At 43.0% G+C, this 27,986-nt stretch overlaps 1 protein-coding gene across 1 annotated transcript; it reads right to left on the bottom strand.

Moving 5' to 3' along the window:
• Window positions 1–3,517: 3,517 nt before the first annotated feature.
• Window positions 3,518–22,026, bottom strand: LOC106638068 (uncharacterized). Its single transcript, XM_014351093.2, has 8 exons — window positions 21,988–22,026; window positions 19,186–19,434; window positions 18,737–19,046; window positions 17,344–17,487; window positions 11,379–11,497; window positions 5,440–5,530; window positions 4,281–4,337; window positions 3,518–4,018 (listed from the first exon to the last, which is right to left on the bottom strand). The coding sequence occupies exons 1-8, from the start codon at window positions 22,024–22,026 to the stop codon at window positions 3,771–3,773; spliced, it is 1,257 nt and encodes a 418-aa protein (XP_014206579.2). The 3' UTR covers window positions 3,518–3,770.
• Between the last annotated feature and the right edge of the window lie 5,960 nt (window positions 22,027–27,986).

The raw sequence follows: 27,986 nt of genomic DNA, 5'->3' as shown, positions 1-27,986 counted from the left end.
TCACAAGAGTCGACGATTGTATCTTTTAAAGTAGTATGCCGGATATAATGACATTTGTTGGACATTTTAAAAGTAAAATGTCCGTCTGTTGGACATAATATTATTCATAATAATGATAAATACAGTATTTCAGGCATTGGTGGCAATGTTAGAATTGAAAAAGGTAAAAAAAAAGATAAAACACGGATAATAAAGTGTTAAGTCAGACTTTGATGGATTCTAAGTGAATGAACCGATTTATATACGTCATGTAAATGTTTTATAAATGTGGCGATTCAAGGATAAAATTAAATTTATCCTGATGAGCCGGAACTTTTGATTCAATGGTAATCAAAATCTTTTCGTTTATAACATTATACCGAAAAATATTTCGCAGGAGACGACATTTTATTTATTTTTTTTTATTTTATTTTTTTTTTTATTTCCAGTGAAACACGATCTAGTGGGCGCTGGGACTGTGTATTATAGCAGATAAAAATGTCAAGTTAATCAAACTAGGTAGTTGATATATATTTTTCCATGAGCTTCGACACTAAAACTGTATGTTTCTCCTTCTATTCTTGTACAAATAAATGGAGATACGTAATATAATATACCTTGAATGTGAGAGATGGCTTACAATTCTCAAATTTCTCAATACCCAAGATGTGTGTAATTTACAACATGTTTAATGTCCACTGTGCATACATAGCATTTTATTATTACGTAATTTTTCCCTTTATAATTTAATAGATATCGTTAGGGGAATAAAAACACGTGTTTTATCAAAGAATTTGTATAAAAAATTTTTTGCTGTTACGCGGATATTTACTGTGTCCTATATATGAAAAGATTATTTTTGTGAAGGAAATTCCATGAGAAGCATGAAATGGACAAACGAATAAGGCCAATTGTGATTAACAGAAAACAAGATAATCAAATCATTGGGAAAAAAACCAAAAATTTTTTTTTCAGGTATAACATTATCATGTGAACAACGAATTTTCTTTCACCTACCTATATACCTTATTGTTAAGACATGTGTAATATTCTATATATGATGATATATACATACATAGTACACGTAAATCGTATATCGTAAAAATTGTTCTACTTACCTTCTTTGAAAATGGGCCACGTGACTTTTTACGCAAAATATAACAATAAATGTCAAAAAAAAAAAAAAAAAAAAAAAAAAAAAAATGAAAAAAAATGAAGAATGAAAAAAAAAATGATAAACTTCAAATTCTTGTTTAGAGACGTGGTGTATTTTTTTCGTGACTCCATGACGCTGGTCGGTCAAACGATGGAAAATGACTGATGAAAACACGTTACATACATATAAAAATGTTAAGATAACTAGGATGACGCAACGCTTGTAAACTGGTAATGTGCACGTTGGCAAAAATATTAATAACCGACATCCTAGTGGCTGCATGAAATAATTGTTTGGAAAAAAGAAATTGTGGTTACCGAGACGCTTTTCAGCTCTACTTCGTTGGATCGCCGATGCGTGCAGAGTCATGTAATGTCAGATAAAAAAAAAATTAAAAGATCACTCGCGAATCGCTGCAGACGATCTTAATATTTTCTGATGATTACGAGAGTATATATTGTTATTGTATAGATATGTAAGTTTATTTATCGCTAATAAAAATGAAGTTAATAAAACGCTTTGCTCTTTTTTTTCCCTGAAACTCCCGTTTCTTCACACAAGCCAATAAATTCATCTCATCCCAACTAACAATACTCACAAATAACACTGATTATGTAGTTTTGTGCGGTTCATCATACAGATTTATTTATTGAGTCCTTAAAGTATTTAAATTCATTCAAATTTACAAGTATACTTATACAAGTAGATTAGCAGAGCAGAGGTGATCTCTTTTGATTCGTTTGCGACTAGAGTAACGCGGCGAGACACGCAGCTCGTCAATTATGAACAACTGTAGTAGTATACTCTGATACTCATGCAAATATAATCATATGATTGTACAATGTTGTTATACAAAATAGGTAATCAGTCGATTGATTTTCGTAAGCCCAAGCGTTTGTAGGTATTACCGTTAACTGAATTCTTATTACATGATAATTTATATGCAAACATTAAAACAATACGAATCATACGTAGCACCTCGTTTGAGACGTCGTATTTTGATTTGGAAATTTTTAGAACTTGGCTTACATAAAAAAAAAAAAAAATTTAATTCCGATACTTTAAAAGTAATCTTAAAACATGTGTTTTAAATGTGCACACGACATGACAGTTATCAAAATAATTATGTACTATGGATGTTTCAGAGCACACGATTAATTTAATGTTTCATATACTTAAACGTGCATTACTTGTGCGAAAAATCCTCGCGAGATTTAAGAAAGTCGTGAGCGTACTTTTTAAAGTTTATGACACAGACAAATCGTAGTCCTTTTGGATATGTATGTATATGTCAATTTGGTTTGACTGATTGTTTCGTAAAATTCGAGTAATATATACGGAGTTTACAGTATAAGATAAATTGGTAACTATACTTATCATTATTATAAATATCGTAATCGTATCTGCAAACTTTCTCACAGAGAAAGTCTCCGTTGCACCTCTTCAAAGTCTTTTTTTTTTCCATCGAAGTAATTGAATTCTCATGGAGTATTGACACTTATACTATATCATGATTGGCCATTTGCTTTTGGTTAGCAATACACGTATAACTCACCCGAAGAAGACAGGAATCGGAAAAACATTTAATATTTCAGTGTGCAGTGTACGATCATTAAGTTTCAACAAGTCTTTGAAATATTACACTTGAATACATTAGTGATTTCATCATCGACATGAGTTTGTTTATTTTTTTCGATGAAATTTTTTATCCTTTAAAAAGACTACAAGTACAGCCTTGAAATTGATTCAATACCTTTATTTCGTCTTTGACGGCGTTAATGATTTTTCGTCAGTACAATGCAAAAAATTTGTTGGATTAGTTAACTAATTTAATAGAATTGTTTCAATCGAATATACTTTTTCTATGAAATATTACATATCATACGTTAAATGCGACAAACAAACACTCAATCGAAACTATATTCTATAAAATATTGTATTTTTTGTATCGAAAATTGGTTACTTCATCAAGCACGTGGCCGTCAAAAGTCCAAAACGTACAAGTTACATCTAAGAGTGTGTTACTAAAAATACACTTGATACGAGAGCGAGATACGAAAGATGAGTCGATTCGAAACCCTATTCATAATAATAATAATAATAATACTTACAGAGAGATGTGTGTTTTTCGTTTGCGCGTGAGATGAAAAGTCAACCCCGTGCCAAGCGTCCGCGCAGCCAGTCTTTCCAGCCGTAAAACCCCAAATGAAAAATATAATGAAAGGAAGAATAAAAGAGAGGGGGGGGGAGGAGATGAAAATAAAAATAAAAGCACATTCGAGTAGGAGCGCGAGGATTTTTCTTTCCGCGAGCACCGGACCGAGCGACCCGCGGACCCGTAAAACGCACCCTATACACGAAGCGAAGAAGTGGCTTTGACAAATCGCGCAATAAAACGAGTCTCCCGTGCGGCCATCAAACGGAGCCACTCGAACAATTTTTTTTTTTGTTCATACTCGCGGGAAAGGACTCCTCTTGGACGAGACGGCATGTAAAATCACGCGCGTGTACTCTTTGAAAACTGCACCGATCGAGGGCCGATCCGCAAACCGGAGCACACCGCAAGAGACATAAAATGACGCGCGCGGCTGGCGATACTCTTGTTTTTCGACGTTTATTGGTACACCCCAGCCGTTCAAGGCGGCGTCGACGACAGATGCACAGCCCCAGCCTCCTCCACCTCCTCCTCGCTATAGTTGGTCACCAACCTCTGCATCTGATCCTCCACATCCTCTTGCTCCTCGGAGCTCTTGACTGCTGGATTCGGTGTCTCGTGGACCACCGTCTTCTTTTCCTCCTGTTCGTCCGTCACGTATTCCTCGTAGTCCTCGACGTCGTCGTCGTCGTCGTCGATCCCCGGCTCGCCCAGTGCGCGGACGAATTCTTTAATTTTCAAAGGCAAATATATTACATTCGTCTCACGATTCGTTGGCTTTGAAAGCACACCAAAGCGCAGTGGATCGATGCGCGTGGCTCAACAGACTCGGTCCAATCGATCGGAAGAGAGGAACGAGGTACATTGGGTTAGAAGTTCGCGGCGCGTCCTATTTATATTTATGGAGGTGAGCTCTCGCGCATCGCCACTGACGGTTGGCCGTTTGGTGCCGGCTACCGCACTCTCTGCCCTTCGATTTTCACGTCTTACCATAGAAATCGATTCGGCCGTCCCCGTCCACGTCCACTTCCTTGATCATGTCCTCGACTGCAACGAGAACATACGAGCACGAGTGCCAGTGAGCATATACGTATAGAGGTATATGTATATGCAATTTTTTTCTTTTTTTTTTCCCCAAGTATCCATCAAGTACTACCACCACCGTCGGGTTTCGCTCCGGTGAACCAAAAGCGTAGGATGAAATTTTTATTTACCACTTTTATTACACATCCGTCCTCCTGCGCGGGAGCGTAAATGTCTACACGCGCCGGAGGAAATAAAGAGAGAAATATCACGTGAATTCGCAGGTATACGGAAGTCCGATGAGTCCCGACTTTTTCAATAATTCCTCATCGGAATGTGTCGTCTATCCATTGTTGCGCCTCCATAAAAATGGTCCCCACGTACGCGGCATTTTTTCCAAGAATCGCTCGTCTCTTTACAGTACCCGCGAACGCAGTACCATATGTGCTGTAAGCGTTTTTTAACCCACGGTATTTTTAATAAGCGTCAGCGCCAAAAGCAAGTCGATTTGCCGGAAGCAGAGAATTTGGATGGGGAGGAAAAAGTTGGGCGCGAAATTCACGCGCGTCGAACTTTATAAAAGTCTCGGCTTCATTATAACTCGACTCGGCGACGATCACAATGCCGGGGAAGCTCTTTTTCATCGCGACGACGTCGTAAACAAGAGTGAACGCGTCGAATCACGTAAAAATTTCCAATCGAGGAAACGTTACACCCATGCTGTCGTGATCCTTTGAAAAAAAAAACCAAAGCAGTAATTTTTCGCGCAACAACAGTAACCCAACTCTTCTAATTACAGCCGGGACGCAAAGCTCGCGGAGCTACTATGCACCCCGACATCATTGTTGGATAGTGATATACGAGACTCGCGCGAAACAATCTTAAGTCTTCGACGCAATACACACACACAAGCTGTAGGGCGCGTGAAATTTCAGGTATAATACAGCGCGCGGACGCACAAAAGTCCTCCCTTGGCCCGTCATGCCCCACCTTTCCATTCAGCCCGTCGACATAATTCAATTCGCCTTAAACCAGAGCACCTACTTGTTGTACAGCGCTTATTTGACGTTACAGGAACACGTGGTGCGAAATTAAATGACGCGCAATTTTTCACGCGGGAACTTACTTTCGTCCTCGGAGAGATCCTCGCCTAGACACTGCAGCACAGCTCGCAGATCCGAAGCGGTGATGTAGCCGCGGTTGCGTTTGTCGAACACCTGCAACAACATTCCATTGTTACATCAAGGGCGTTTTGTTTATTTTTTTATTTTTTTTTTTTTTACAATTTAAAATATATTGTTTGATTACAAGGCGCGCTTTGCAGTAAAACTTAACTCCTCGTTCCGGTTCTGCAGATGTAAATTTCAAGACGCGCGAAACGTCGGCGCTGAAAAGAATCCATGGATCCCCCCTCCCCCCCCCGAGCATAAAGTATACTTTGCGCTCCAACCGCGCGAGTATTCTAAAATGAAAATAATTGCGGACGGGGGCACTCGTAACGCGAAACTCGTTAAAAGTAGAAAAAGCCGGGCCCAAATCCTCTTTCCTTGTCGCGCATATATACAAGATTGAGGAGCGCGAGAGGAGTATAGGGGGTGCGGGTAAGGAAAAAGAAAGAAGGTATAAAGTTGATTATTGTACAGCGAGGAGAGAACAGATAAAAATTTCACCTCCTGTACACGTGTATATATATATATACGCTATATGCCAAAAGTTACCACCCCAACGTCATTCCACGCAAAACTGCCCGCTTGTACTTTGTCCTCTACACGGTGCACCTGTAAGTTCTTCACGGGCCATTTTCATACGGAGGGGTTTTTTTGATTCGACGCTATTGAAAGTTTTTAAAGGTTTTCATCTTCCAAGGACTTTTTCAAACACTCGACGCTTTATGCCAGCTGTGGATGAAAATCAGTACAGTTAGCTATAGTAAAAATCGTAAAAAAAAAGAAAAAAAAAAATTTGATTCAATTGACCGAGTAGCGTAAGTACGCACAAGCATCTCTTATCCCCTGACACCCCCATAATTAACCTAAATAGTGTGGACATTCTTTATCGAGCTATTGTACACTGTCTCGTACGTCACGGATTTCCATCGGTTATAGCATTCGAGACGCTGAGGATGAGATTTGAAATAAAAAAAAAATTGGAGAAAGCTTTACCGGATAAAATAGTCGAAGCTGATTTGGAAAACCCCGGGAAACGGCGAAATTCCGTTATTGGGAAGAAAAGTGGGGTCCACAGGGAGGATATCGAAACAGCCAGAGTAGCGTTATTCGCCAACTCTCCGTGCGGGGAAAAAAGATTGGAGGACAAAAAAAAAAAAAACTGTAAAAAAAGGTAAATGGGAGGGATGTTAAGCTGCGGAATCGTGTGTGTGTGCGTTCGTCGGTAGAACATTTAAACTTTTTTTTCTTGGGGAAAGAGAAGAAGAACGAGGTAGTACGTGGCTATACATATAGCTTTGAAGGATACCGAAGAAGTTATTTCATGAAAATGACTTTTTTTTCACGACACTCGTTTTGAAAGATGTCCGGTCATTTGTCAGGTATAACAGTTGCAATCAACGTAACAACATGGGAGAGGATAAAAATTTTAAATATCCATACGACCAAGGGAGGTGAGCTTGACGTATTCGTATACGGTGAAAAACTAACACGACCCTCAACATTTATAGCCGTACATTTACACTTACGCAATAGATCGATGGCCATCTCGATTGTCCATTTAGCCATGGCCATTTTCCACTGATTGGCGACGCGTACGGATTCGCGCAAGGAAATTAATCGTCGATACGCAGTTATACGTGGGCATATATATATATATGTACCAAGCAACGCGTGTGGTCGGTGTACATATATACATACGTTCCCTCGCGCAGCCCCACGCTCGACGAATTTACAAATTAGAATTCCAATCGCCCCCTACTCTCACCGCAAATCCTTTTTGTTTTACACGCCCGGCCAACCGATCCTCGTAATTTCTCCCTCGCCGGGACGAATTTATCGCCGGCTATCGATACCTATACCCCTACAAGCCATTCTTTTTTTTTTTTTTCGTCACTCAAACAGGGGCTCAATGTCATTCAAATGCAACACGCGACATCAAGAACACAAACAATTGCTCACCAAGACGAGTTTCTATACGAACAGAGCCAGGAGGAGCTCGGGAAGAGTAAATAAGCTTTTTTTCCCTCCCAGAGGGACCGCCGCGTCTCCTTTTTCTTGCTCTTTACAAGAGAGGTTCACTCGGGGGCTCCTCAATCATCCGCGATTACGCGGACTGCGCGTCCCTCGGAGGATTACTCGCAATTCCCTCCCAAAAGAGAACACACCCCCTCATCCTCCTGGCCGAGTCCCGTGGTTTTCTCATTTAAACGACCGCTTATACATCCCGCTCGTGGCGAATAAACCTCTTGCCCGATAGATCCCCGGAATCGCCGGGTTGTGCTGTCAAGATTTAACTAGAGGCTCCATTCATATACATATATATATACACCTGGTACTACGTGTCGCGATTACCGATCGGCCACGGCCAACCCTAGCTCTCTCCGTTAACCAGCCAATTTACTGGATTTCCGAACTTTTGAATTCCAGCCGCGAACTCACCGCTCTCGAGGGATTGGCCGCGACTCTCGGCTTTTTAACCGCAGGGAGTAGTGTATATCGCCGATGGTTTTTTGGCCGAGCGACAAAACGTCTCCTCGAGCGTTCATTTGAGCCACGCTCCGGTGGGTAAGTATACACACACACACAGCAGCCCCTCCTCCTTTTTTCGATTCCCGATAGCTGTTATATATACAGCGACAAAAATGCGGCTCGGCTGGATTTTCGTTTCGCTGGCTTCGGGTATCCGGGCGTGCATTTTTATACTTGGGCGGTTGTATGGTTTCAAAAGAAAAAAAAAATTTTTTCTTCCTTTCTCTTTATTTTTGTAATAAACACACGTGCTTTCGTTACTCGCAAACTCTTACATGCGTGAGTTTCGAAGGTTTTTTTTTTTTTTCATCCATGGGTATATAACATATGTATGTGTCCTTCTAACTCGCGTCTTTTGCAACGTCCGGCGTAGTGCGCGTTCATACGAGTAAGCCTACATCATGAAATCTGTGCGCATCATCTGACCCCCGGCGACGAGCCTTTGTTTTTCCCGGCACGGTCTTTTACTTTTATCCCAGCACACGTACATATTGTGTGCCCCCCTTTCTTTCCTTTCTCCAGCAGCTAAACAACAACTACAAGGTGCGCCGTCGGACTTTTTCCATTTTCCCGGGAAGGGTAGCAACCCCCCGACTGCACTACCTCTATTATGTGTGGACGAGACGAGGGTAGAGAGAAAGATGGGGGGTACCGCTCGGGCGGCCAACTCGTGGAGATTAAAATATCGACTCGCTAAGTAGAATGTGCTTTTATCCCCCTCTCGTCAAGCTCCCGGTTCTTATACACTACCCGCTGTATACTTACTCCCCCCACCCCTTTCGTCGTCCCCGTAACTCGCTAAACTCTTTAGCGTTCGGGTGAGACCAGACAATTTTTTTACTCCCCCAAGCTGGCGTTAACTGGAAAACCGAGGGGCCCACGTAGCGCGGCTAAAGTGTTCACGCCACGGCCATTATTCTCCCTTGTACACCAACGTTTTACCTCCTGACGCTCAGCTCTTTGACCCATTTTTTGCTACATCCTTATATTTATTTAATTTAAACGGAGGAGTCTCGTTTGAAAAAAAAAAAAAACAGGGCGATGGGTGTGTATATCAACGCGACTGGCGGACGAATTTCCGGGGATTTCGGCCTGTGACAGCTAGAGTCAGGCCAAAGAAGGAGGGGAAAAAAAGATGGGGGGGATCGTATGGTCGAGCTGATATTGTGCGCTGGAATTTTCGTTCATTACAAGGACCATTCGATGGAAAAGTAAATACGTATGGCGTCGCGAGTTGTGTTGTTTGTGCATAAAAAAAAAAAAAAAAGCTCGGGGAAAAAAAGAGGGCGGACTTGGAGCTTGAAATTAATGACGCGGGAGAAGGTTCGAGAAAAGTCGTTTCGAGTGCAAGGAGTGAGGCCAAAAGTACTTACACTGCAGGTGAGAGACGTATGCGGAAAAAAAAAATTTCTTCCGTTGGAGGGTTTTGAAAACAAATTCAAACACAGCCGGACTGGTCTCGCGGTTTATTTATTTGTACTAGTATAAAGCGAAGAAATGAAACGTAAAAACATTTTACAAAGCTTTTGTATTTATAAGTAATTTTCAATTTAGATACGTACAACACCTTCAATGCCTTTCATTTCTGCTGAGCCTGCGCTGAAAAAGTTACAGGGAAAACGTGACAACTTATCTAAATTGAAATAAAATCCTTGCTCGCTGCGATGATTTTTCCGGCTCGTCAACCGGCGTGCATAAAAACGTCCTCCCTTGGCACCCACTACTCCGGGTAAGCAACGACGAATCGCAACAGTTCGAGTGCCAACAATGGGCTCACGCAAGTTACGAAAATTAAAAACTACTCACAATCCGCGCGGCAAACGGTACTTTACTCGCAAACGAGAGCTGCAGGCAAACGTGAATAACGTCACTTTCAGGTATGTCGATCCATCGCCGCGGGGAACCCGAGATCGAAAAAATATTCCCCATATACCCGTGGCGAATCCGCGAGTCGTCAACGCGGCGAAGATCTTTTTTTTCCTGACTGGCAGTTTTATAAAAGATGCCTTAGCTGCGCGAGGGGGTGGTATATAGCTTTAAAATTGTTCGCAGGGGGTGACTCCGGAGGCGAGAAAACGAGGCGGGAAGTGACTACTGTACTTGAAGACGAGACGAGCGAATGTGTGACGACACGTATAGGCGCCTGCCGGAGGGAGAAGAATGTAAAATCGAGGAACGAGAAAACGACCGACGGGGAAAATAAAGAACAGATAAAGATAGGCCGTGGTCATTAGGGCGCATTGTGCAGAGGCTCTATACCTATGCTTTGGATGTACCTACGTATATATACGTGTGCTGTTGGTATATACACTGTGCCAGATCGAGCCTCGCTATGTGTATTCGGGTACACGTCAATAATGATAGCTGCAATTGCATCTGGTTACGAGGAAGAAAAAAGTGTCTTTCCACTGAAATAAAAAGTAAAAAATTTTAATGGAGGCAAAAATCTCTGTGGGAGATTATCTCGAAAATGGATCTGCACGCGTAATGCCCTCCTTGACACAATTTTTCCCTCGACTTTTAGATTTTTGGTCACGCCGATGACTCCTTTGTTATATCCTTTGGTTGTTTTCCAAACCTACATAAATATATCTGATGTATCTAGTGTTATTGACAATGATTGGTTGTGAATCTGCTGTCAAATGTGACAAAAATGCATATACTTGCGATGACCCGGATAGAAGCGCGTTTACCCTTTAGTCCACGTGTTTTGAACTTTTCCTTTGAAGTCTACATTATCATTCTGCCAATTCTGTAATTCACAAAAGATCGTACGCTCTGTTTTTTCATGCACAGTATCGCGACGATGGTTGTACATTTATTTTCGCAAATATTGGAATTAGGATTGCCATTCTTTTCCGGATTGCAAAATAAAATTTACGTTCCCCCTTTTTTTTTTTTTGAGAGTACAGTATTTTCACGGGGTTGGCAAAAATTGGCGAAAATTAAATTTCACAGGGCCGCTTCCAAAAAATGTTTCCCCTCGTCCGCATCGCGGGTTGGGGGCAATAAAGAAAAGTAACGCGAGCAAATGAAGCGCAAAATTACGTGCAAGCGTTGTATACTCGCGGTACGATGTTTGCGCGCGTTTCTCGTCTTTTCAGCCCCGGCAACGAAGAAAAAGTACCCTCTGCACGCATGAACTTTTTACCTAATTTACGTCGACGCTGCTTTGCGAATGTTTACTCCACAAAGCTCCTACGCTCCTCGAGGCACGTAATGCCCCTTTCTTCCCTTATACTCGAGCGTAAATTTAATTATCATTATTTCTCGGGAGGAATGTGAGCGCCTTTCGGGTGATCTCAAACGCAACTGGTGAGCAACGCATCCAATGATCGTATAAATAAATACATGCACAGCCACTTACCCTAAAAGCGTCGCGGAGCTCCTGTTCCTCCTGATTCTGGTCCGTCGAGGACGAGCTCGCGCTGGCACCCATGTTGCTCGCGATTTCGACAAACTCCTCGAAGCTGACGTTACCATCGCCTGAAACGAGAGAAAAAGCAGGGCATTCAGGAGCAGCTGTTTCGAGAAAGAAAAAATAGAAATACATATTGACAAAAACACAACGCTCGCATTGAAAGCGCGTCGATGAATATGCCTTTCATTCTGAAAGGGGACGAGGCCCCCCCTCCCTCTTTTTTTTTTTCTCTCAATCGCGTTGACAAGCTGTATGCGAGCGGGTTTTTAGGTCATATGGAAATTTCATTCGATTCGTTAAAAAGACTCGCGCGGTAAGCAAAAGTGCAAACGAGGGCCGCGATAACGTTAATTTGACGGTGCCAGGGAGGACAGGGGGATTGGTCCTTTTACGATGTCTTACGTTGGAAAAAGCTCTCGGGCCCGGGTGGGTCGAGTCGGTGATTCAATTGAAACGGCTGTAGGAAAAAGCTATTTTGGCTTTGGCGTTTTTGCATTCGCCTCTTTCTTATTATCTCCGATGCAGGTGACGGTACTCACATACTTACGTCAGTGTCAGAAGTTGCCGCCTACGTAGTTTTTGCGTATGTATGCGAGGAACGGAGAAAAAACATCATTCAATCATCTGTGGTATCAAATATACCTACTCGTTTTTCTGATGTTACAGTTCATTCATGTAATAGAAAAGGGGACGGATGAAACGAGGGAATTTACCGCTGATGAAAAAATTTGCTGAAAAAATGGCCCCATTGTAGCAGTAACGGTGTGCGTAGGAGAACAACAAGTTTTAGGATCCAGAAAATTTTCACAGTGAAATACCTTCAATTTGTCACTCTTTTGAAAAGAAAAAAACCCCCTACCACGTATTACCATATTGTCTATATTATATTGTGTACACACCGAGTTCTCGTTCACTTTAGCGAAGCAAAGAGCAGGTACGAAAACAGTTTTAATTGTCACCGGGTGTGTATACGTATAATTCGTTACAAACTCCCAAATTGGCTGACGTTTTCCACGGGCAGTGGCTGTTGTCTCCATTGAGCTCCGACGTTAATCTCCGAAGCGCAAAATCACTTGTGGCCTATACCACAACTTTTTAAACCGTTGTACGTCAACCAGAGTCGTGCCGAACAAATAAATTTTGAGATAATCGTGGGTGACGGTGCAAACGAAGGCTCGAGATAAAGTGATGTATTATACATGATGGTAACTTGCGAGGAGGCTATCGTTCGAGCGAGCTTTTGTGGCCAATCTCCTGGAGTGTACACACGTGTACATGTAGAAAGCAGCGGAAGAAGCTCTGGAGATTGGACGAAGCCGCAGGGAGCAAAAGCAGCAATGGGCTGCGCTCGCGTGTATTAGATTGGGCTGGCGGTGGAATTACCTGTTACCATATAGACGTACGCGGGAGGGGGTGTAGCACCGGTGCGGCACTTAATTTTCAGAGAGCCAAGCAGTTGGACTAGATTTATCATCCGCTGGGAGGAGGTGGAGGGATGGTCCAAAAATTCGGCGAGTACCATAAATCCTGGATTTTAGCGACGAGTTCCGTGCCTACACTCTGCTCGGATTTCGCGGGGATTTTCGAGATGTCGCGCAGCTGGGCAAACGCCAGTTTAACGCGAAGATTAGGGGACTGATTCTCTGGAAGCCGAATGTATATAGAAGGAGAAGGAGCGTCCAGTACGAAATGAGTGATTCAAGTCATGGTGAAAAAAAAAAAAAAAAAAAAAAACCCCAGTTGACACGTAACTCTGACGGTTATCTGCTTGACTTTAGTTTTTCTTTTTTCTGCGTAGAAAAATGAAAACGAGCACGGATGTAGAATTAATATTTGTTTTTTTCCCCAAGTAAAAGAAAAAAAAAAAAAAACTAGCGATGATTAAACTTCCGCGATGGAGCGGGGGGATCGATCGACTCGTTAGGAGCAGTCATCGGAGCGGGGGAGGGGAGGAAGGGAGTTAACAAGTACATATGTATACGCAAAGCTGGGCGCAAGTATAAGAATAAAAGACGCCCGTTGCAACTGAAAGCTCGGGGCTTTCCGTGGGTAGGCGCGGGTGCTGCAATCAGCGTTGATTAGTAGCTTGCGAGTCGTGACTCCAGGTGTCGAGTCTACCGTCGCACATCCACCTATACGCGCGTCTCCTCGGCTGTGTGGCTGTGTTTACACAAAGATAACCCCATGCGCCACGCCAGAGCGAATAATTGGATTTAATGGCTTGGGGTTGGTACATGCGGTGGCTTGTCTTACACCTTGGCAATTTTTTTTTTTTTTTTTTTTCTCCCCCCTCGGGATAAATGATGTCGGATCTCGCGTGTTTGTTTTTTATCTCAAAAGCCCAGCACGGATCCCTCGATACGTGACTGTAGATTCACAAAATGCATTTTGTCAAGTAAAATAATTATCCTCTTCCCGCATCCAATTATTGACACCTGTTTTTCATCAAAAGGCTCCCCCTCTGTTTCGCGTTTCACACCGTCGACTGTCTTTTTTTTATCTTTTCGTTGTTGGAAGGTTTCAATGATATCTCACGGTAAAGTTGCCGCTACTCGAAACCAATTGCCTGTATTCAGCTTAACAATTAAGATTCAATCTAATCGTAGTATCACGAGGATAATTAATAAATAGTTTAAAAAAATCCTCGTGATGAACTTTTAACGTATAGGTAAACCATCAGAAAGTTGTCAAGGCATCGAAATCTCAATTTATTGCTGTAGGTATACCGACCCACACACAATGCAGTATCTCAAGTTGGACAGTGTACGTAACCACAGAAAGTTGGGCTGCAAGGCATCCGAGTGAAACAAAGTATATGTACATGTTACCTGTACAGCAGAGCGTTCAAGTTGCAGACGTGTATAGCTTATCGAGCGCAGAATTATGTCATCGTTGGACAAACGAGTGACTTGAACATGTTGTGTACGAGGGTGGGTTTACATCAAGTGCAGTGACTGGCTGTATTTTTAACTATTCCATACCTGCTCCCTTGTTCTGCCACCCTCACGCGAAACTTGTGGTAGCCTCCCCCAGTCTTGAATTTCACCGCTCCTGAATTAAACCCAAAGCGAGAGTCAAAGAGAGTTTTGTTTCTGTTGGACAACATTGGCTCATTGCGATTTGGTCGTATGTGTTCCAAAGTATTCAAGTATTCGCAAGCCCTTTTTATCTCAAATGGAATAAAAAAAAAAAGCTTACAACTAGAGCATGTAAATTACAGGTAGCCCCCCCGGGGGCAATAGTATCAATCCGAAGCAATCAGTTGCCGGATAAAAGTGTCCCCTCGAACACTGCAATCAACGATAAATGAGATGCTGCTTCTGCACTTGCCCCCTTTTTTTTTCCTTCCCACAACTAACTTTCTCTTCGCGACTCATCCCTTCGGGATTTCACCCATTTCGCGTGTATGGAGTACAGCTAATCAGCGTAACCGAGTTTTTTTTTTCCTTCATTCGGTAGTCACGCCGAGAATGTCAATTTCATTCAAGTTTTCTCTTGTGACTAAAAATTATACCCTTTGAGAAAATATCATTCAGCGAGGACAACTGCAACAGTCCGTACGCATTTACCGGAATATGACGGAAAAACATGGCACGCCTTCGAGCGTAACGTCTGGGCCCCCGAAGTAGTAACAGTGCGGTTGTGGTCGTCCAAACAAAGCTTTTTTCTTTGACGAAAAGCTCGCGCACCCTTACACACACGAGTACAATGAATATAAAGTTGACTTTTTTTTTTTTTTTTACTCGAGAAACATCATTATTACGGTTTCATGAATTTGCTAGGGTTGAAAAAAATAACTATTTCCACACCATGAAAGTACAAAAAAAGGTAAGTACATGCTCTTCGCGGGCGGGTATCCGCCTCTGCAGCCTTTCTGAGTCCCGCGCACGCTAGTTATTCTCTCGTGTATACCCTATTTTATTTTTGCTTCATCATGTGTATTATAACATGCCAACAAAAAAAAAAACAAAAAAAATGCAGCCTCAACACGCTATCTGTATCCTCCACGCGATGAATGCGAAAATTAAACCTGAAAGGAACGAGCCTTTTTTTTCACATCGGCACTCTGATTAAATCAATATTTGAAGAACAAAGTAGGGATTCGTCGACGCCCATGTTTACTTTCTATTTTCTATAGGCTGCGAGCGACAGCAAATTTTTTTTTTTTTCTTCATACCACCCGCAGTTTTTGACGAGATTCACCTTCATCTTACATTCGCCGGTGATGGGTCCACATTAGATGAACTTAGGAATATTCGATACAACTTTGGGATTACATGGGCCGTTTACTCAAGATTCAACGTTTATCTTCGTTAGGTATAATAAAGGAGCCCAACTGCAATGTCAGTGTATGCTTAAAAAAAAAAAAAGTTCCTCATCACGAGAAAGAAAAAAAAAAAAAAGTACTTGTATACGTGATGTGCATCGCTATACGTGCCGGGGAGTAGAGGGAAATGATAATCGATCCCTCTCGCATGCAGGTGGATAAAAGTTTCGGGGCAAAGGCTCGAGAGAGGGGCACACGAGACAAAGGCACACCGGCATCGTTGTAAGGCGCACAACATCGATTGTAGTACTTCAGCGAACGCGCGACAATGTGCGCGGGTACACTCATAAAATAGTTCCTCACCCCCCGAAGGGAGCCCAAGCATGGAATACAGAGCAAGAGGAGAGAAAAGAGATAATAGCCCATAAGTACCTATACGACCGAGAGTGTCACAGGCAAGCTCATGTGTGCGTATTCAAAGTGCCGCCAGCCATTAGCGGAGGAATGGAACGATAACAACAGACGGAAGGGGCTCGGAGGGATTTGAATTCTCGGTATTTAGCCTCGGGAGGGAGGGAGTAAGGTCAAGAGCTTTACCTTTTCGAGTCGATCGCAGGTGCAGGAAGACCAAGAGCACCTAAAATAGAGAGAGTCGCCGCCTGGAGGGGACGCGAAAATACATAGAAGAGCCACTTGTGTGTACTCGTTGGAATCGGCTTACTGCGCTTGCGTAATATAAAATTGTCGCGCTTAAAAAAAGGAAAGGGATTGATGGGATCGGCGAGAGAAATATCGGCAAGTGTCCAGCGGGGGAAAATGGCACGAGCGCGAGTGGTAGAGTTCAGCCGAAATCGAGCTCGTTTTTTACACTTTCCCTCGTACAAATACCGTCTTCGATTCCCCCTCCGGTCCATACACGGGAAATCGAGGTAATTTAACAGGCCTCGGTCGACGTGCTCGCTAATACCGTTTTCCTTCCTCCGCAGCGAGAGACAGCTCGTATACCGTTTTGCGATGAAAAACCGGCTCAATACACGGCGGGGCGATGGATAGCTTTGAGCGCGGGGTTATATACACAAGGTGGGGAAAACAAAAGCCGCCTCATTAACCGCGACTCCATCCGAGCCTTTGAGCGATTCTCCTTAAGTCTTGGATAGAAATATATGATGGGTATCTACTAAGCCCCGGATCGTTGTTACGCGTAATTTGTTTAATTTTCTCTTTGAAATACACCACTGGAAGGTAAAAAAGAATTAATGCGTCAAAGTGCTTGGTTAATCACATGGCCTAGTTCGCTGATGTAAGATTCCACGACTTTTTCCACATCACATGACGACTGGGAGTAAAGATCGCGCCCAAAGGTTGTATGCACGGGCGACCTCGGCATTACCATTTTCAGCCCCATATACGCGACCCTGATTTTTAAAGCCCCTTTACTCCTTTCGGCAGCGCGCGTTGAATAATTCATAACAGCTAGCGAGGCAAACAAACAACGACACCTGCTTCCGATGCAGGGCGCTCGTTAATCCCGGCGATTACGGCTTAATTGATACCGGGTATGAAAAATTCATGGCCCCGGGGGGGAAAAAAAAATAGTCGATTCGAGAAAGTACGCGAGAGCTGTGTGATACACGGGCGGCTTACCGTCGGTGTCTATCTCCTCGAGCATCTCCCGGAGCTCCTCGGCTCGGGCGAACTGTCCCAGGGAGCGCATCACGCTGCCCAGCTCGTCCTTCGTGATGGCCCCGTCTCCGTCCTTGTCGAAGAGCCGGAAGGCCTCCCGCAACTCTGTAACGACACAACTCGTTATTTTAGATATTAAATCAAAGTTATAAGAGGTGAAAGAAAAAATGTACGTGTCGGCAACATTGCAAAGATTGGGAGCAGAGTTGCGAACCAAAGTCCACACGCTCGGGCGCTCATTTCCAAATAAGGGGCAACAGTGGACGCACAGGTGCCGCGAATGGCCCCGCGATCATTTTCACGTTGGCTCGCGTGACCCGAGAAAACTTTAGATCCACGTTGCGCTTAATGGCCTCGTTTTGCGGCCCATTGAGCTTGCAAGCGTTGCATATCTTTCCCGGGACACGCGTCCGCTTATGCGTGCATGGGCTCTCGCGCCTTTTTTTTTTCCCTCCACCGATGGGTGTTTTGGATGCATTATTTCAGGCGAGTGGAAAGCGGGAAATCTGTTGCGGCTATCAAAAACGCGTTTTTCTTGCACCCACGTCGAACAAAAAAAGAAAAAAATCCTTACACTCGCGTTAAACCAGTTATATAGTTCAAGGGTATTGGGAATTGTCTTGAGGAAAGAAAAGGTTGCAAATGTTCTCTTTAGAAAAGGGGCGAAAGCTCAAATCGGACGTTCCTCGAGAAAAAGCTCTGGAAAGACCGAAGGAATTCGTGTATCGAGGAGCGCTCGTTCGCCCGATAGCGAAACCGTCCCCTTTGATGAAAAGCCACGAGTCGCATCTCGATACTGTGCTCTTTCCCTCTGAGAGCTTGCACATCAGCTGCTCCAAAAATTTTTTGGACCCAAAAGGTAAAAAAAAAAAACAAGAAAAAATAAAACAAAAACGAAGAAACAAGGATCGTTTGTTGCGGCTGTACACACATAGTAAGTATCACTGGACAAATCGAAACAATGGAAGGCATTAGCGTTTCAGCGGGTGGCAGCTGGCAACTCTCCGAGCTAATACATATGTACATATTATGTGCCATTGCACTAAAGCGCGCGCACTAAAATATATAACGCGAACCGGGAGGCTAAGTAAACACGGTACGGGACATTTTGCAAATTACAATTAGCCCCTTGGAGAACCCGTGGCAGGGTATTTATGTATATACACACAAAAACATTATACTGCATGTGTATCTACACCCGCGTTGTTCGTACACGATACAATTGCGAGCAATGGCGCAAATAATCAAACACGTGTATAAGGTAAAGCACTGCAGACATCAAAAGCGAGTTAGTATACGAGGAGGACATGCATATGTAAACGGAGAATGATTTGATGCAGTATATATATATAACCTCTCATCTGGGACTTTGTGATGTGGGGCTTTTTGATGGCTAGGTCGACCATGAGGTGATCCGGCGTCACCGGCACGGCGTTTATCCTCTTGTGGACGGGCATGGGAGACCAGGGTACAGTGAGGGTGTCCTTGCTCGTGCCGGGCACAGCGGTGTCGTACGGGCACGACGGCAAAGACAAAGAAGCCGATGGTCCTGCTGTTGATGACGACGATCCATCGGCTGTCGATAATAATAATGACGATGACGGCTCTTGTACTCGACTCGCTAACCCGGGGGTGGACGCCTCCGCTGGGCAACACTGTCGTACCTGTGCGTTAATATATATATTTCAAATAATTACTGCGTCTGGCTTTTTTTCCACTTCATTTTAAAATGGTTATCGCCATGACTCATGTGTGCTCTAACATGTATATTAAAAAGAAAAAAAAAATGGAAAGACAATTTACGTGTTGTCGCTGCAGCTGTGGTTGGTGCAGAGCGCGCGGGGTCTCGAGCCGCGGCTCCTTCTCGACGGCATCTCGGCTCCTGTCGGTGCTACTGTGGCCGCCGGAGAATAGGCGCGAGCTCAGCGGATCAGCAAAAGCCGACTTGAGCGAGCTGATGATGTCCGAGGGCGAGGCCATGGACGGGGTGCGCGAGCGTCCACCTGCCGTCGGCTCCGCATCCTCGTTCGATGTGGCGCTGCTCTGACGAGTCTGGAATTGTCAAATGTTGTATAGGTGCACGAGCTATTATATACTCTCGTGTCTGACCAAACGCTGACCCTATTCCCTGTATCTATGGTTAAACTTGTTTTTTATGGGACAAAAAAAAAAAAAAGAATTGGAAACTTCAGGTGAATTTATTACGTAAATCGCAGTCCCATGTCGACTCGCGATCTACTTTTACGTTTTATAAGAAAATTCGTTACGTGTATTTTTAAGGTGATTTTAAAAAGTAGTGACGTAAAAGTTTGAACTTTTCAACTCTGCGTACCATTGAGAAAAAGTACCGACCATAAATATACATCACTAAAACGACACGCAATTTTTTTAAATTTATTCCCTTGACGCTTAGCCAACAAAGATCTAGAAAAGCATTTCTATACGCGTGATGAATTTATTCGCTCAGTCACAGTCGAGTTTATAAATTTCACGGGCGTAATGACGTCCGCGTCAATTAGGAGAACCTCCCCGTGCCTCGTCGGGCTTTGAAAATTAAAAGCTTACGCGACTAGCTCGTTCGGCAACAAATATGTACACACCACCGAGAGATTCAATTATCCGTCTTGTACACACTGCAGGTACATATCATAGTGTCGCAGTTATGTCGTTCGAGCGCTTCGCGGTTGGACTCCACGTGCGCGCTAAAGCGTGTCGTGTATGTTTTGAGCGTAAGTACGCGTGTACGCGAAAAATACGGCAGGTGATTAAAAGTCGACGTTCGCGAGCTACGCTTAGCTTTGGTATTACCCTCTCCCCGGTTGCCTCCAAAGGGCCTCGTGATGCTTTTAGCCTGGCTCGTGTTGCTGGATCGAGGGAATTTCTCCAACTTTACCGGGGCTCTCGGAAATTAAATTTTAATTCCAGGGGGCTTTCGGAGAGCTCGATGTATTTTTTTTCGTAATTGCGCGCATCTCGAAGGTGAGCTTTCATACATCACAACGGAGAATTGCGTTTCCGCGGAGGCGGGCCTCGGCCTTTTTGTTAGACAATGAAGGAGAAAAGAATGATTCGTTTTATTAACCCATCACTCCGGGCGACCGTACGGCGAAAATATTAAGTTTTGCGAGGCTCGACTCGAAGTTGAATTCACCTGTTGTGCCGTGCACCGTCTTCCCCTGGGATAACTTTGCCCAGGAAATACACCTCTCGGCGCTTCCGCTTTTTTTTTTTTTTTTTTCTCCGGGTGATTATTTTTTTCCACGACCCTGTCGAGGAACGGACTCGGAGGGTATTCCAAATGTTTCGAAAGAAAGGGACTCACTGTCCCTTTGAATGAAATTAAAAAAAGTTTCGCAAACTTTCGTCATTAGGATTCCACGGAGTTGTAACTCACTCGGCTCGGGTCGCAAAAATCTATCGGGAGAGGAAAAAAAGGCAAGCGTGGAAAAGTGCTTTTACTCGACCGATGTCATCCGTGGGAGGTTGTTAGGGAAACACCTGTGCAGTGCGAGTGAATTTTATGCCAATCCAAATAGTACATATGCTAGCGTTTTATTGAATTTATAGAGCGAGGGAAGGATCTCGAATTCGGTATGTGTGTAAACATTCGATGGAGAGAGCTGGTAGTGGTATATTGGAGTGCTCGCCTTCGTTAGTTTGGGATTTTCAATCGAATTTGCATGTTATTGAATCACAAGTTTGAATTTGCGAAACGCCGAGTTGGACAGTGTGTTAATCAAGTGATCTTTACACGGTTTCATTATCCAAGTCGGAGCAATTAAATTACGGAAAGTCCTTCATTATCCTGTAATTGCACGCTGTAAAGGTCATAATTTTTTATTCAAAGGGAAAAGTACAAAAATTCAGGTATTCCAATTTTCACAGCCAGAAGCAGAGGAAGCAATTTATAACGGAAGGTAACAATCTCAACTATTTTCAATAGAGATCATCGTCGACAGAGTGATCAAAAAAGTGATAACTCGACTGGGAAGGTGGCGAAACTCGGGAACACCCAACAGTTTGATTTGAAAAATCCGAAGGTGAAAAAAAAACTTGTTGTATCCAAGTACGAGTTTCTCCATTTTCACGACACTTTGGTAGATCTGGAATATTTATCACGATTTCGTACAGCTTGACGTTTCCATTGAATAAATTTTTCGTAAAAAAAAAAAAAAAAAAAAAGCGTTGAGAAATATTAAAAATCTTCACACAATAACACCGGGGTAAAAGGCAATTACCGCTGCAGGGGTACACGTTGAGCGAGCAAACGCGTAGCCGTGAAAACTGCGCTTGGACAAACGGAGCGCGACTTCACGCGCGGCCCGGTCCTCCTCGAGATTCTTTTTTCCCCGAGCAACATTAGCCCACGCCGGGGTCTTTTTAATTTCGTGAAGAGGCCATTATCGAGATTGCGGCCGCACTCGCGCTCGAGATGCCAAGTAGCACTTCCCCCCCTTCTCTTCTTTTTTTTTTTTTTTTTTTTACCACATACCCCCCATTAATTAACAAAAACCCACAGAAATCTCCGGCACTGTTATTGGCTCTGTTTTTTCACTTTTTTCCCCACTCCCTCGGAATCATCGTCGCGCTTCGAAGGTTACATACCCGAGCATTGGAGTTCAAACGCAAGTTCTTTATTCTCATTTGGTAAACGGCACCAAAAACTTTTCCCGGAAAGACACGAATATCCAATTTTATCCAGGCGAAAAGGGATAAGGCGTTTTTTCTTCCAGCGTCAGCATTTTTGCACGCCACGTAATTAAGTGGTCGTAATTCATTTTTTTTTTTTTTTTTTAAACAATCCGCGGCTGAAGGTGGGGCAACACTAGAGGGTAATTAACAATCTGCGACAAGTAACGCGAACGGCTCACTTTTTACTCTGAACTCCATATAAGATAGCACTTTATTCAAACACGGCCCGACGAGTTCTTATTTCTCGAACTGCGGAGGCAGTCCTAGGACAGCCACAGGTGGCCGATTCAGCCAAGGGAAAGAGATAGCTGCGTCAGGCGCATCACGGGGTAGGAAATCGCTCCATTAGATGAAAGCATATCCTCTATAGTTGGTGGGATGGCTAAGTATAGGTATACATTGAAAAGAACGAGCGAATCTAGGTAATTTTTGGTAGTAAATTAACTGAAAAAAAAAAAAAAAATGTTGGTTAAGTATGTGTACTTTTTCAAAAAAGATGATAGTGGCTGCTTATTTGCATAACGTATTTTTTCCAACCAAGGCCGCGAAGCGATATCGGCATATCCAAAAAATAATGCACGGGCCATCCTTTGCTTAAAAAAAAAATTGTTACCCTTCTTTGTTTTCTATTCGCTTTTTCAATGTACGCTTTGGCAAACAGCATTAATTAAACGAATCGCCGGGATTTCATTGTGCATCGATTCTTTTGGCAACAGGCAATTCCACGATCAAATAAACGTTACGTTACGAGACATTTGATTTAATTAGTAAGCCCACGTGCCGCAGGTGGACTCGTTTTAATGTCCCTTTCACGCACCGAAATTACCTGTTTCGACTACAATGGCCCGCTCTTTGACCTTTTCTCTCGAAAAGCTCGACAACGCGCAATAAACGTTCGAATGATTTAAATCTGCGGACGGTTGCAACGTACGCTACAGTCACTCGTGGCAGCTCTTTGCAAAGGAGTCCCATCCAATTTCCTCGGACAATCGAATTCACGCCACGACGCGTGGACTTTTTCTTTCTTGCGACTCCACGCGCAACTTTGGCCGACTTGAAAGACGATTTCAATGAAATTCTCCTTCCGGCTGGTGTGGGGTACAGGGGAGACAAAAAAATTTGGATTTACGTAAAAATGTTTCAAAGTACGTATACCCTCAGCTAAAGTGCAATAGGTATAAATGAATCGGATTGTGGGGATTTTCCATTACAAGAAATGGCACGTTGTACAGGTGATGTTAATTCGAGGGGGAATTAAGCTGCAGCAGTGGCATAAAAGCAGAGGAGGGCCATTGTGTCTCACCCCAAGAAACAGCTATACAAGCCGCTAAGGTATATATACATGCAAAGGAGCGGGACAGCCAATTATAAGTTTGTATCGACTTCTCGGCAGTGCAGGATAAGCATAGCGTCTTGGTAGGCGTACACAGATGCAGAGGTGCTATATTGAAATCGAATATAATAAACAAGCGTGGCTCGTTTCAGGTCCAATTGGAGACTTTGGTGTACGCACGACCGAGTTTGCAACTGATCGTCACCTTTTGTTTGATTTGCAACTACATTTTCGGGTCTCTCGGGCCAAACTCGAACCCGGTCAGAAAATGAACAAATTTTTCGATTCTATGTGTATCTGCACTGTGTTTGTCAACAATTCATTTTCATTAAGCCTCAATCAGTGTTCAGGTAATATACTAGACAGTTTGAATATTCAATTCATTTGCGCGAAAAGCCCATCATCACATCAGTGAAGCTTCAGCGAATCACTCGGGGAAATTACCCGCAGTACAAATTAGATTTTACTCAAGGACCAACGGATGAAGGTGTAGGGGACCACAAAAAGCTCGATTCAAAGTGGATAACAAAATTATTACAGGCTTGCCTGAAGAGGGAACGAAATTAAGGCTCTTTCGCGAAAAATTCTTTTCCTTTACCTTCATCGGAGGATTTGTCAATTAGGCGATCGATTGATTGTACGTATGCGTAATGCCATCATTTCAATTTAGCAGTTTTATTTAAGCGGATCGGCTTGAAAGTCCTCGATTTCAAAAGAAGGTATATCCACCGACGGAGAAAAGAGTTTGGAGCGAAGTTTGCACGGCTCCCATCTTCAATCCGCTCTTGAAGTTTTGCCTGTTTAATTGTTGGGAGGCGATTGTCTTGCACTGCCTTGACTGGACGGAAAAGGAGGAGATGGACCATCCACTTTTCATTGCAATCAAGCTCACGCACTTTTTTCTCTTGGTTAAGTTATTGGAATAATTTTAATGGTGTTGTTACGTCCTGTGACGTTTTTATTACCATTTATGATTTTTTGTACAGCACTACCGTATGGTCTATATCAAAAATTTTTATTTTATTTTCATACCGCTCGATGCGAGGCTGTATTTATTCTGCAGATGAAGCTGATGGTCTACAACATTTTTTACTACTATACCGGCCGGTATATCGTATTTTTACAGGCTATCCTACTTCGTCGCAATAACGCGAAAAATGTTTTTTTTTTTTAACAACCTTGAAGGCTCGAGCTCCATGTAGGCTTGATTCTTTGACTTAACGATAATATCTCAAAATTGATACTTTACCGTCAATTTCACTCATTCCTGTATTAAATTAAAAAAAAATGGTAATGCAAAAGTATGGAGCAGATGGACACTTATTCGTAAAGAATAAAAAATGGTTAATTTTGTTACAGTATTGAATAAACAAACGATGTATAAAACACGTAAAAATGAAGGTAGAAAAGCTCCTTGGAGTACCTAGAGCAGAGCAAGAAACGTCCGTTCGTCGACGAGATACAAAAGTACCTCCAAACAACCAAACAACTTTGTGTGTCCACGCCAACTGTCACGAGGGTTGGAGGAGCATTATTTCTTCCATCGAAACGCGTGCGGATAAAGAGAAAAGCTTTTTTTTTTCAAGCGAACTGCATCCAACTCCACTGTCCCCGGGATGATTTCGCGAAGACGCCGCTCTCCCCCAGTGATACAGCATCTCTACGCTTTGGTGTACGAACTGTTTACGAGCGCCGCACTCTTAGTTACCCCGTGTACGAGCCAAGGGCTAAAGTAAAAGCTCTTAGCCGCGCGGGTGATTGATCGCGCCCGCGTTTCCCCGACCAATCGCGTGGATGCGTGTACGTACACACAGGGGCGCAAAGTACAAGATGAGGCGAAAGGGTCGCAGGGCTGTGAGCAACGGTATTCGCGGCGGTTGGGCTTTGCCGGGAAATCCGCCTTCGGTTTTCCACTGTACGGAAGCGCGGGAGTTTTTCTCCCTGCAGTGCCATGTAAAGCGAGCTTGTTTCCCCCTCTTTTTACTCGCTCGTGCAAACACGCATTGGGTACAGTGTATATACACGGGCGAGCGCAAAACGGAAACTTTTGCGACACGCCGTGCGCCTCTCCTCGATAAGATTCGTGCCAATTGAGGACATCTGCTGGCACCGAATTGCTCGGGATCGAAGAAGCAATTTTGAAATACATTTTTTTGCTTGGATCAACTTTGAGTGGAAATGGTGCGTTTTTCATCACTGAATATCAAACAAAAGAATTTAAACAAAAGTTCACTTGTTTTACTGCTGAAAACTACACACAGTAGACGCAGCCGTCGAGCTTTCGCGATAACTGTAATCGGAGGTCATGCACATGTTTCAAATGATTGTATTAGGTACTAGCGTTAAGCAAACCCATTACTATTAATTTTTCCAGATAATAAAAATGAAAATTGCTGCGGGCCAGTTTACAGTTGAACATAATTAAATCCGTAGGCAGCACCACTTTTTTCATCCCACTTTTTTTGAGGGAGACAGACTCGTTTCATCATATGTCGAAAAAATACACAGGGTTTTATACACTTTTAACATCTCTGTGTCGAGTGTAGGTTCCACGTCGCTCGGCACAGCTATTTCGTTATTGTTTCTATCAGAGAGAAAAAGAGAGAGAGGAAAAGAAGAGTAGGAGTAGCGATGAAGAATTCATAGGAGATACGGGGCGGCCAAATGAAACGAGATGAAGTGCAAAGTAGGTGTATGTACGTGTACCGGTGAAATGGTAAAAAAAAAAAAAAAAAAAAAGATTTTTTTCCATTGCTCGCCAACGGTAAGTATACCTTACGTATACATCGAGTGTACAAGGAATTATAGATGAAAGAAGCACAGCATCGAGATTCCGTATACGCGATCGAACCAAGTCACACATATGTTCGCTTTACAGTTGCCGAGATTGCGCGGAAGGGCGTGAATGGAGACTGCACCGTGTTGAGCGCATAATACACACATGTCCATTGAATGGACTCCGTCCAATGCTTGTGTGAATACATTTAGGTATACATGTTGCTTAATAACCCCGAACGTTGGCTCCGCCAATATATTGTACCTTTCGTGTGCCACCCTCGTGTATGTGTTGCAACTCTGGATAATCTTTCAGTTCATCCCCGAGGATTTGAGGGGCTGTAAAAAGTTGTAAAATACGTGAAAACGACTGACGCGAATTGCTCTTATTTTTTAAACGCAACAAGAGCACCTGTGTTAAATTATATTGTTGAAAAATATACTTTTGTGGAATTTTCAAAATGCACCGTTTTCGTGGTTTCTAAAAATATGCGCCAAATAGTTTTTTTTTTTTTTTAGTAAATAATTTTGATCCATGCGAATAAACAATTAACAATGCAAAATTAAAATTCACCTGCAAAAGTTTATTGCCGTCAATTCCATAAACAAAGCAAACAATCTTCAATGAGCACGACAGCTCGGCGGTATCTTCGAAATGAAAGAAAAAAGAGATTTTGCATTTCATACGATGCTATTAAAGCTCTTTAAAAAGCTTTTTCCATTTGTAAGCGTACATTTGAGAGTACATCGAATTAATGAAGTTTTCATAACTTTTTCCACGTAACTCATGGAATGTAGGTCTGTATTTTTTTTCTCTTCTAATATTTTCATGAAATCTCGTTTCGCGCAACATCTATATACTTACGCGATCCTCGGATTTTCAGCATCGCAAAAAAACTCAAGCTACAGCCAGATCAGCTTGAAAAAAAAAAAAAAAAACTTGGGTACGTTATATTTTATAGATTTATACACGGAAAAAATCGGATCACGAGATCATAACATCGCAAAGGGACGAAAAAATAGAGAGAAGTGCAGGGGTGGCATCGGGACATTTTAGATAAATTCGGACAATTTCGCAAGACAGAGGATTAGCGATGAGCTCCGACGACGAGGACGAGCTAAACTATTGCTCGCTCGAAAACTGGCAACACGCCGTTAGCCAAGTCACTGCATGATACATACCAAGTTACCTTCCCTCCGCCACTTTGTTCGAGTAGAGGCACATGTGCAGATACGATATATTATGTTCCCCTGCTTGTGGATACTGCGTCACTATGTACAGTCAAGGCAGTCGCGAGTTAGTTCATTAGGTACTCAAACTAGCGGCCGTCGTGTGTATCAAAATTTCAGAGCTTCTCACGCCGGAAAGTTAAGATGCACCGTACAGGTCTCAAGATATCCCAGCCTCATGCGGATACGTATATATGCACATAGCCATAGGGATTTTTGCTTTCCTCGCGCGTCGCTTGTATTATATATCACACCTCCTCCGCTGCTTACTCTCGCGTTTGAAATAACTTGGAAAACCAGTACTAAATACATCTATACGGGAGGGAAAATATCATACATGTTTTTCCACGCGGTTTGAAAAGCAATTTAATGGCGTGTAAGCATTGGATTCGCATATTTTCCGGAGAGCACTTTGTACGCATGGAAAAGAAAAATGTGTTCCGCAACGACAAACAAAAATCTTATTTTATCATCATGAAGAAAAAAAAAAAAAAAAAAAAAAAAAAAAAAAAAAAAGACGCCTGTTCTTTTCAAGTTTGAGGGTGTAGGTATAGCTTTACGCGAACGTGTGCGC

The sequence above is a fragment of the Copidosoma floridanum genome, unplaced genomic scaffold (genome assembly GCF_036245765.1).
Source record: "Copidosoma floridanum isolate Cflo_tuat_1 unplaced genomic scaffold, Cflo_Japanese_pri ptg000009l, whole genome shotgun sequence".
Lineage (NCBI taxonomy): Eukaryota > Metazoa > Arthropoda > Insecta > Hymenoptera > Encyrtidae > Copidosoma > Copidosoma floridanum.
The sequence above is the reverse complement of the archived record's forward strand: the minus strand, read 5'-3'. Positions and strand labels throughout refer to the sequence as shown.